The sequence below is a fragment of the Artemia sp. Qi Xiang Cuo genome, chromosome 11, assembly GCF_049724085.1.
Source record: "Artemia sp. Qi Xiang Cuo chromosome 11, ASM4972408v1, whole genome shotgun sequence".
NCBI lineage: Eukaryota > Metazoa > Arthropoda > Branchiopoda > Anostraca > Artemiidae > Artemia > Artemia sp. Qi Xiang Cuo.
This window is the reverse complement of record NC_142804.1, coordinates 68952023-68964255: the sequence shown is the minus strand read 5'-3', so window position 1 is coordinate 68964255 and position 12233 is coordinate 68952023. Positions and strand designations below refer to the sequence as shown.

The 12233-nt window shown below is 35.2% G+C and overlaps 1 protein-coding gene across 1 annotated transcript in view; it reads right to left on the bottom strand.

The window, feature by feature from the left end:
- Window positions 1-1073: 1073 nt before the first annotated feature.
- Window positions 1074-12233, bottom strand: part of LOC148947280 (L-threonine 3-dehydrogenase, mitochondrial-like) — a 37585-nt gene continuing 26425 nt past the window's right edge. The window contains 1 exon segment of the mRNA XM_089096985.1: window positions 1074-1292. Within this exon segment, the coding sequence (XP_088953111.1) occupies window positions 1165-1292 (128 nt within the window). The 3' untranslated portion in view covers window positions 1074-1164.

The window sequence follows — 12233 nt, the reverse complement described above, 5'->3', positions numbered from 1 at the left end:
GAGATTGCCCAAACATCTTGCTAGGGCCACCCATCTGCGGAGAATCAGGTGACCCCCAAATAGGCTAAGAAAAGATTCCAAGGAAATTTGGACTTCTAAAGTGGGAACAAAGAGTGAAGTTTCGAACAGATTGGAGTGGAAAGGAATGGTGCAAGCACCTCTGTTGACTTCAAGCGGCTTGGTGCATGATTTTCAGAATTACTTCTCAAAAATGTGAAAATTTTGTCAGATCACTAACACGATCTGCATCTTCTTAAGTTGTTCGGCACCATATGATTTTAACTTATTTTTTGCCGATTTTCCGTTCATACTTCTATTTTTTTATTTGGCGCTTGCTATTATTAAAAGCTGCTTTGCGGCACACGGATGACTGTGAAAGTTCCGCTTTAACCAATTTGAGCAATCAGACTTCATTTTCATTGTAAGTCCTACTTTAAAAGTCTCAGTTAATTTCAAAGGCATCGGCAGTTTTAAGTAATAAGTAATGTTCCCTTTGAAAACGAACTAAAAAAAATGCCCATCTCTGGGTATTATTATTCAAGTGGCGTCACTTCATGAATATCTAGGAGGACGATGGGAAGCGGATGCCAACAGAGGTGGAAGCACCTCTGTTGGCTTCAAGCAGCTTGGTGCCTGATTTGCAGGATTACTTCTCAAAAATGCCAAAATTTTAATGACGAGTATGATTTTGCTATTCGTTATTTTAACGAATTTTAACGAATTCAAATTTGGTAGATTTTCACATTATCCTTTGTCTGAAATTCGTTTCTAATGTTGTCCGAAAGGCGAGCGCATCAAGGTGCCTGGCAATGAGTAAGTACTAGTAGTAGTGAATAGTTTATACTTTGATGTCACACACCTTTGTGCTTCCTAGATATTACCATTTCAAATTGGTGAATGTAGTCATTTTTACAGCGGTACTGTCATGAAGAGACAAATTTTGAAGTTTTAAGAAATTTAAGAGACATATACATAAATGCAACATCAAACATCATCCTCGACTGATAAGACCCAAAGCGCCTTCATTGAGCCTTTAAAAGATTATCTTTGAAGAAAAAATTACCTAATTATTAATAAACTAAATGTCATATAATAAAAGAGAAGTAATTCTAGTGTATAAAATGAAATAATTCAAATTAGAATACAATTGGTATTTTCTAGTTTTCAGCTTGTGTATTTTGACCTCAATGATGTAATCATTATGTCCACAAGTTTGTCTAAGTCATACTCATGATCCCAACCCCATTCCGTTCGTGCTTCATTATCATCAAAAACTTGTGGCCAACTGTCAGCTGAAACAAGAAAAAAAATTCAGTTAGATCTTAAATATCTATGGTTTTGCCGAGTCTTTTACACAGCGGTTAGCAGCTTTGCCAGCAGAGATTCGATGTAAACAGTGTTACAAACATGGTTCAATACAAATCCTGATTTAGTGCAAAAGTGAGGTAAATTTTGGTTCGATTGAAAAGCTAGCTAACTCCTAATTCTATTCGAAAAATAAACCAAGTCCATACTTCGGGCAAAAACGAGCTGACTAGGGGAGTCTTACTAACGTATCGAGAAATATTAAAATTCTTGAGATTTCGCTCCCCTTCTCCCCTCCTACGGGCCTAACGTTCATTATTGAATTTACGTAAGAATACCAGGTTTGGGATAGGTCAAAAACCTAAAACATTTTTACATGCTCACCAATGGTCTGCTTTGCGCAGGTACCGATCTCCTGATTCACTACCTTCGGCCGGGAGTACAATGTGTTGTTGGGGGCAAATTACCCTGCTCTTCCCAATTTTGATACTGACGGTGAACTCACTTGGGCAGTTTGCAAGGAGTATCATTTAGTTGGTAGACTCAATCATGAAATATTCAATATATCCCAGTTGATGCCCCCCATTTCCAAAATTGATATAAAGTGACAACTTGCGCCATTCAATTTCATCTCGAGAAAGGCACTTGATGCAGCACCCAATGCTAATGTTAACCTCATCCCGGCAATACTTCATGTACAGAAACATCTGCTTATGAGTTCTGTTGCCATGGTAGTTGAAAAACTAGAGCCTATGAAAATAATATCAAACTGCTCTTTCCTCACACAATCGCCAATCAACGTCGTATTGTCACTGGATCAAGTACCTACACCGATTGTTCATTTATCAATGGTGAAATTCCATCGAAACTTGCCTTGGCTTTTGTAAAAAGTGCCAGTGCCATAGGATCGTAGACAAGTTCACCACATGAATTTGAATTATTTGGACTTTCCTCTCTTGTATGTAAAGTAAATGGAATTCCTCTCTACAACTTATCCTTTGATAAATCCTATAGCACCCTATATGAATTGACAATGCAATCCCGAGATCGAGATTCTCAACAATACGAAAATGGTATTACCGATTCAATGTTCGCAAAAATTTATAGTATTAATGTATTGGACTTGTGTGGGACTCAAGATATTAGTATTTTCCCGATAGCTACTGTATGATTGGTACGTCGCTTCGAAAAATAGTTGAAAGATAATATAACATTAACCGCACTCAATGAATTTGGAACCAACTGGGAAATTACCCCCAACGGTAGTGTTCTAATAAACTTTACACCATGGATACCAAACAAATAATTGGTGTATTCAATCTAGATGCTTTTACGTCCAAATAAAAATCATATTGTATACCCTCAGGTTTCCTTGATTATATACATACTGTTATCAAAACTATTATCATTGTTAATAGTAGTCCATCGACTGTGCAGATGGGTCATTGGCTATGCATCTGTCAAACAGCGAAGAATATAGAATTTTTGGATCCTTTTGGTCTACCATATGCATTCTACACACCACACATCAAAAACTACCTTGAAGGAAGTGAAAAGAAAATTATTCGAAATCAGATGTTAGTACAGGATCTTTCGACCAAAATCTGTGATTTTCATGCATTACTTTATTTCATTTTTCGATGTCGTGATTACACATTCAGTGAATGTCTCAACATTTATGTACACTGTCATTGTTTGAATGACTTTCTAGTAGAAATTACCTTCTCATACCTGTAAAGTATTGAATTGGGTGCTCTAAGAACAAAGTGTTTTAAAAATTCATGTGAATTTGTTTATTAATAAAATTTATATGCACTGTAAAAAAGTCTTTTGTCTTCATTTGTTTAGATTTTCTTCTTCTTCATAGTCATTTAAATTATCATCACCAGAGTCATCGTCATTTACAACGATAACTGGTGGCAGATCATTTGGATTCAACTTGTACTAATTCTGCTTTGCAAAGTCAAAGTCATACCTCACACAATATATTGCAACTTCACTTTTATTAAATATTTTTGTGAAATCAATGGTATTAGTACGATTCATATCAAAAAACTCACCTATTTCTATCTGATTATTGGAAGTAATGTCACACAAAATATTCTAATATAAAGAATCACTTTTTGTCACAGCCAAATAAAAATCACTAGGTTTATAATCATTACTAGCATTGTCCTCACAACGATGACGAAGGAACCATACTCTCTTCATTTCTTTTACATCTGAAGCGTGGTCCAAATTCTTTTTTCCCAATACAATTTAGATCCACGACGATACCAATCCCTTAGAAATAAACTGAAGTCACGTTTAGGGTTTTTCCAATCATACCAGGGTAAGTATTTTCACACTGGTCTGACTTTCCTTTATGACAGTTGGAGCCAAGATGGCCAATAGGATGAGAGTCAATCATCTTTTCAAGATAGGTGTTGCAGTCCTTAATGTGTACAGCATATCCTTTATGCAAACTACACGGATTACATAGTCTACACTTTTCATTATGGACATCAACTGTAGTACAGTTCTCACATGTTGACCAGCTGCCCAATGTATATAAACATAGTGAACATGTATGATACATTTTTTGATGTTGTCCGTCTCACTGCCAAAAAGAAACTGACTCAAAATCAATAAAAAAAAACATTGTCTTCTAGGAGGAGGAAGAATCGAGCATCGTAACAAAAACTTACTTCCTACTCTTTTAAAGAAGAAATTTCTAGGTGGTGGTTTAAAGCAGAATCACAATGTCATTTTGTTTCGTTTCAATTGATACATCAATAAATTGAGTAAATGCATTTGATTCACAACGCATAAACTTAATATAATAGTCCAGGGATGGGGAATCAGTTCCCATTATACATTTAAGCATCTCAAGAAAAAATATTAACCATTGAAGAGATAATTCCAAAAATCATCATCAAACGCTAAAAATTTTTCCAATTTGACTAGATTCCGCAAAATCCCATGATTCTCAAATCCAATCATTCTTGATATTCCCACTACCAACTATAGACTAAAATAACAATTGCAAGTTTCTACTTGGTGCACAATCTCAATACCTATTGGTCACCCATTTGTATGGTATGGGTACTGTTTGCTTCCTTTAATTGACACAGTAATGTCCTATTACCCCTCTCTCTTTAATTGACATAGTAATGTCCTATTACCCCGCTCTCTTAGATTGACATATTAAGGTAGTACTGTCTGCTTCCTTTAATTGACACAATAAGGGGTACTGTCCGCTCGGAGATATTAATATATGCAAAAAGGATAGGACCCCGCTCTCTATCATTATAGCTATATGGGAAGACTGTGCGCTCTCGATCATTATAGCTATATGGGGGGGACTATGCGCACTCTATCATTATAGCTATATGGGGGGACTGTGCGCTCTCTATCATTATATCTATATGGAGGGACTGTGCGCTCTCTATCACTAGAGCTATATGGGGGGACTGTGTGCTCTCTATCGTTATAGCTATATGGGGGGACTGTGCGCTCTCTATCATTATAGCTATATGGGGGGACTGGGCGCTCTCTATCATTATAGCTATATGGGGGGAATGTGCGCTCTCTATCGTTATAGCTATATGGGGGACACCCCGCTTGTATATATTATAGCTACATGGGGAACACCCCGCTTGTAAGCATTGTTGCTACAGTAATGACCCACCTGCCCGCTCTCTTTAATTGATACAGTAATTTCCTACCTGTCTCATCTCTTAGATCGACCTATCACTACAGTCTATGGCCTTTACATATCCCATTTCATCTTAATAGTGCTTTCGGTGATTTGCTTTCAATACCCTTGTCTGCCCTTTTCAATGATATTACCCCAGTTACCACAAATATGGAAGCAGAGGTTCATAAAACCCTTGAAAAAAAGGATGAAAAGCCTAGTTTCAAAGGTGTTCGCCCTAAGTCTCTCACTCCTGTATTCTCGAATTTGCATGAAGGATTCCTTCCAAATTCGCTAAAAGGGACTTGTTCTACCTCTTACTGACCCGAGCATATATATATATATATATATATATATATATTATGTTTAAGAGGTAATTACTTGGCAAAAAAAAAAAAAAAAAAAAAAAAAAAAAAAATGTCCTAATCCAGCAATTGAGACAAATGTGCACTTGAACGAGGCTTTTACCTTACCCATCTATCCAACTACCTAGGACCAAACAGTATACCCGAACTGTCAACCAAATAGAAATGTCCAAATTCATGCAAAGTCGTCATCAATAAATGTAAGTCGTTGTAAATTTACCAGCAAAAGCACCTTAAATCTAGCAAAATATTTCCAAGTAGAACCTTCCATTTAGGGCTCATCAGAAGAAATACCACCTGCCTTAACGGGTTTCGAGGCTTTACATTCTTTACCCGGCACGGTGGAGCCTCTACCACAAGATCTATATGGTAACCCTATGTCAGGTAAAACTTGTGAATATATATATATATATATATATATATATATATATATATATATATATATATATATATATATATATATATATATATATATATATATATATATATATATATATATATTGGAATATTCTCGCATAAAAAAAAAAAAAAAAAAATCTAGATAGGTCTGAAGTCAGAGAAAATTCAATAAGAGACTTAATTTTGGTATTTCAAATGACGGCATGGACTATGTTAGTGCATCATCTTATAATTTCACTTGACATCATATATGTCATCTTATAATCATTTTCTTATATGATGGTATGAATTTTATAAATAATATTATTAAGTTTTCAATGAACCATTTAGTTCTGTAATATAATGTCTGCTGGCCTGCCCAAAAAACAAACATTTTCAGTTGCAATTCCCATTAATAATGGTTCTTTGGAACCAATACCTGAACTATCACACGTGATAAGATGTGAAATTTGACAATCTGGACCATCAATTGAGACAACACCAGTACGGACAGCTAAAGCAAACGCCATTGCTAAATTGTCTGAAGTAATCAAAATCCAAAAACAGGTCAAAAATGAAAATGAAGAGCAAAGATATGGGCGGTTAGATGATAGGCAAAAACGACAATTAGAGCGTTTTAAAAATAAAAATGAAGAGTGAAGACACACACGGTTAGGAGACATACGACATCGAGCAAGTGAGTGAGTCAAAAATGAAAATAGAGAGCAAAGACACACACAGCTAGAAGACATGTGACACTGAGCATGTGAGCAAGTCAAAAATGAAAATGAAGAGCAAATACACATGTGGTTATAAGACCAGCGTTTGTGCCATGAGTAAAATGCGATATATTTAAAATACCAAAATAAAGTTCCTTCCTTCTAAAGATAATTCCGATTTCTTATAATTAAGCTAAATCTAGTTGCAAAAATGAAAAGTCCTTAATCAGCAAAGAGAAAAAGTTCAGTCACTTTCGCAGGAAGTTTAAATGGCAAAAAACCGTGTGAACGCTTGAATCATTAAAAATATGTAAAAGAATTCAGTGGACGAAAGATTTACATCCTTGGGCCACTTGAGCCAATTGCGAGCCAGTCCTTACAGCGCAGGACGAAAGAACTGCGTTTGATAGTGCGGCAGAAGTGTTTTTTGAGATTATTCGAAAATTTGAAGCAGGTCCATTGAGATAGAAGCCTTAAACTCTTTCATCTCGGTCACCGTTATTGTCATTTGAAGTGACCTATTGCTGTGCACCTAAATATGTAAGTCAATAAATCTATTGCCTTTTTTATCTTTGTTTGTTTCATTTTATATGTCTGTATTTAGCCTACCGTATCTAGCCTAAGCTTCTAGCTAATTAGTTTGCAAATCTCCAAAGGCAAATATAAAAATTACTATCGCTACAAATGGTGCGAGTCGGAAATTGGAGGAAAACTTCGAACTAATTAGGCTATTAAAACTTTGTAATTTAAATTTAATTATTGGAGAGATACAGACATATAAGTAAAGTAATTAGGCCTATAACCGCTAGGCTACGATAGGAAACCCCTTATATCTCATAGGAGATAATAGCCTCCCCCAAATTAGGCTAAGTAAAATAATAAATTTATTTTAAGTTGATATAAAGGCCAAAAAAAAATATTGAAATATTATATATTGAAACAGAAATGGCTTTGTCAAAAGAGGGAGGTAAATGGACTTCGCTTTTAGTGGCGCTCAAATTAGCAAAACTTCGAGCAGCTTTGATTGAACTTTGGCTATTAGAAATAAATTTGTATCCCCTCAAAGAGTTGGGTACAATATAAAAAATGGATAAAAAGATAAATTAAGAATTTTAAAATAAAAAAAAAAATAGTATCCAGTTTTTAAAAAGTATAAGCAAGTTTATAATTAGCAAATTTTTTTAGTATTAGTAATAAATGCAATGTAGTATTGCATTATATTAATAAATAATAAAGTATTTTTACCGTGAATTAAAAGAATTAATTAAAAGATAAAACGTGAAGAAAAACAAAACCTAGCTGGACCGATGAACCGTTGGTAGAAACAGAAGAATTTTAGGCACAATAGTAGCAAATGGGTTCCTAATTTAGCCTTACTACAGGTAGAGGCTATAAAATAATTGTTAAAGGATAAAAAAACTGCTACTGTTGGGGTTCCACCCCTGTTTTTTTCCTTTCAGATACATGACCGATTTTTGTTTCTTTAATTAAATTTGTGACCCTTTTGGAAAAATACAAGTAAGGTATTTTCCAAAAACTGTGTAGTATTTTCCGTAACCCAGGCAGGGTAGGAATAGAGCTACAAGGCACCGTCATTATTATATTGACAGGGAGAGTTATTACCTCCAAGGAGAGAGTAGAGATTTTCTAGCCGTAACCCAAGGCGGGTACATTTGGCTTTAGAAAGTGGCCATTTGACCACTCGATCGCGTTACCATATCCTGGGACAGGGTATACTGTAAATAGGGTAGTACCAAACCCGATATTTGCAGAACCGTTGGGGTAAGAGCGGGAATCTCACTAACATTAGTGCCGAAAAGGGATTCTCCCCTTCGAGTAAGTGGCATAGCAATCTTTTCGCGTCATTCGAGTAAGTGATATAGCAATCTTTTTGCGTCATTCGAGTAAGTGCCATAGCAATCTTTTTGCGTCATTCGAGTAAGTGGCATAGCAATCTTTTTGCGTCATTCGAGTAAGTGGCATAGCAATCTTTTTGCGTCATTCGAGTAAGTGGCATAGCAATCTTTTTGCGTCATTCGAGTAACTGGCATAGCAATCTTTTTGCGTCATTTTTTGCCTTTAAAAGTGGTGACCCCGCACATACACCCCAATAAGTGGTGCCAGCGGTAGCTAGCACTACGAACATTGGCGGCAGTGGCATAAGCACACATCCTAGGAAGCCTAACAAAAGTCGCCGAAGGAAGCAAAAAAAAAGGGGGTTGTTACCCAGCTGTGACTGGAACTCTGCATAAGGCGAGAAATTCGGCGAAGGAGACCGTTGATCACAGAAAATGGAGGCATTGGGATAGGTCTTAAAAGGGTCTCCTTTACCTACACATCTGATGTTAGAAAATCTGATGTTGAAATGATTATGGTGTTAGAAAAAATTCAAATTCTGAATTAGCTCCGCAAGATGAGTCACAAGAAATTCAAATTTGAATTTTGAACCATGGTTGCTTTAGAGCCATGTAGATGTAAAACAAGCCAGTGTTCATGCTTGTTTACGAAGAATAATTAAAAATACATGAATGTATTTTTTTGGGGTCGAGTGTCATTTGTATGGCTGGGGTCGACTCCCCTCGTACACGTTAGGTCCCCTAGTGGATAAATATCCACGTTATTTGCTCTTATTAATTTTATGGGTTATTTGTAATGATGGCAAATATCAGACTTAACTTATTGCTTTTTTTATAAACAGATACCATTCAACACAATTAAGAAAGGTCGTCAAAAGTCTGTCTATTGTTCTTACAAACTGCTTAAGTGAAAATGTCAATTTTTTTTATGTTGTTCTATTTATTTAAGAGCGAGAGAGGATGAGCATATGTAGATTTTATTTTTGTAGCTAGACATAATACATACCTTAGTACTTCAGTTAAATTAAATATACGTTCAATGTTTTGTTACAACAAGCATCCTTGATTGCTATACTTTGCGCATCTTAGACTAAATTAGTCTGTGTTACTAAGGATTTCATTAAGTTTCAGATGTCTTATTTTTGTTAGCGTTATTTCTATGCCCTTTCATAAGATAATAGAAAAGTTTGAAAAGATAGGAACCAAGGTTAGGAAGCTCATGGTCGACTGAGAACTACCAGTGAAGTTGGACCAGGTCTTGGGGTGAGCGTAGGGTGTACATAACGGTCATTTTCTTTTTTTTTTAATTTTTTTTTGTGTGTACATGAACGTAGGAAGGGATCATTCTAAGCCCTTCAAGTGTAAGAAATTACAATGTTTATGCCAATCAGGGCCATTTAAAGCAATACTTAAAGGTTTAATATAACCTTAAGTGAACTAGTTAAGTTTTCGTTTTTGGGATCAGAATGCTTTGAAAGAGAAACAGAGAGTTTACTTTATTATAGCTCCTAGGAAAAAAAAAACAAAAACAAAAAACTTTTTAATTTCATCATATAATATCTATGACGTATGCTGTCCTACTGCTCTGTGTCAAACATTACTTTCAAAAAAAAACAAAGGCATTAATGTCTAGATCCTTGGTAAAAAATTTAATTTTATTTGTTTTTATCTTTGACGTATACAATAACAGAGAGATCACTGTTCTATAGGTCTTTGACAAAAATATTCTTTAATTTCATCGTTTTAACTATGAAATATATTGTGCTCTCATTTTTGTGACATATTTTCGCGAGTCAGTCACGTTAGATATTACCTATACTGACTCAGGCCTACCTCGTATTTTCCATTAAAAATCGACCCATGTCCCAACTAAGATGGATATTATCCAATACAAGAAATTATCAGTAAAGAAGCGTCTAATTATATGAAATTCTTTGTCCTAGTGCAGAGAATAGTCGTTTTAGGCCTACAAATAAAAGGGGATACCAGGGTAATTACATGCTGCACGCTTAATTATTCACGTGTTTCTTACTCGAGAAATATAATGTTTCGTGCTTGAGAAATATATGTACCAGCAGTTGGCTATTGGTACGTTTATATGTAGAATTTCATGGTGGATGTGGAATTATATCTCAATAATAATATGTAAAATTTTAAAACCATTTGAACAGTTAAGATACATGGATTGAAACCCTGTGTATGTCCAATGGCGAATAAGTAAAACACACAAGGAATTCCCTATTAATGTGAAGGTGTTTTTCGGTTAACAGATTCTAATAAAACTTTAATATCATATTTATTTATTTAGTGCTGAAGGATCCATGAATATTTATTTAGTGCTAGCCTAGAACCATGAATAATCTTAGTCCGGTAGATGAATTTTAGATAGGGATGTAGAATAAAATAAGAAAGGTAATAGGGAAAATTTTTAGCACCCCTGGTTAAGCCCTAACATAAATATAAAATTATTATGTAGAAGAAATAGTTAATAAATGGCGAACATTTTAAAACCCCAAAGGCGAGCAATCTCTAATGACGGGACGTCATTAATTGTTGGGAAGGGTAATATGTACCATGAGGAAAATGCGATATATTTAAAATACCAAAATAAAGTTCCTTCCTTCTAAAGATAATTCCGACTTCTTATAATTAAGCTAAATCTAGTTGCAAAAATGAAAAGTCCTTAATCAGCAAAGAGAAAAAGTGCAGTCACTTTCGCAGGAAGTTTAAATGGCAAAGAACCGTGTGAACGCTTGAATCATCAAAAATATTTAAAAGAATTCGTCGGACGAAAGGTTCGCATCCTTGAACCACTCGCGCCAATTATGAGCCAGTCCTCACGGCGCAGGACTGAAAAGCTATGTTTGATAGTGGGGTAGATGTGCTTTTTAAGATTATTCGTAAGTCAGATTTGGAAGGATTCGTAAAGTTGAAGCAGGTCCATTGAGATAGAAGTCTTAAACTCTTTCATCTCGGTCACCGTTATTGTCATTTGAAGTGACCAATTGCTGTGCACCTAAATATGTAAGTCAATAAATCGATTACCTTTTTTATCTGTGTTTGTTTCATTTTATATGTCTGCATCTAGCCTGATAATAGATAATTAGTTCGTATGTCTCCAAGGTGAATGCTCCCGGGGAATCGGATCTCCAGATAGCTCGAGAAAAAAGAGGCCACATTTTTTCATCCCTACAAATACCAAAGTTTGTCATCCCTACGGTGTATAACGTTCCTAACCCCTGTTTAGCCTATAAGTATTCGCGTCTCTGAAGCCAGATCTAATTGTGCCATGGAAACAAAGCTCTGAGACGTCAGAATTCCGAGTTCAATAATTCTTAATTCCTCATAACTCTTGATGGACTAAGTTGAATGAAATATTTCAAAGATATTCAAAATCAGCATTAAAATACAATTCGAGTAATATGTATATTGGAGAAATTACAGCATCTGGTTCAAATATAAGAAATAACAATAGGGAAATAAACCTAGGCCATTCATATCTGATTTATTGAGAAAGCCAGGTTTTATTTTTGACTAATAAGAATACGTTTGATATAAATAATAATTTTTCTATCGCTACACGTTGGCTTGTCAAAAAATAAAAATGAAGAGCAAAGGCACGTGGTTAGAAGATATGCGACACCGAGCATATGAGTAAGTCAAAATTAAAATGAAAAGCAAAGACACACTCGGCTAGAAGACCAGCCAAACTGACCATGTGAGCGAATGAATTAAAATCAACCTGGACAGCGTTAACCAGAACGTGTCAAAATTGAAAATAATAGCGATGATGAATAGGTTTAGGATTCTCACATATATAAGGTCATCAGGGCATAGCATACCTTTGTTAAGAATAAGAAAGTTTCGGAGATATGTCTTTCATTATGACGAAACATAACGAAACGAACCAAACAAATTTAAAATAATAGCGATG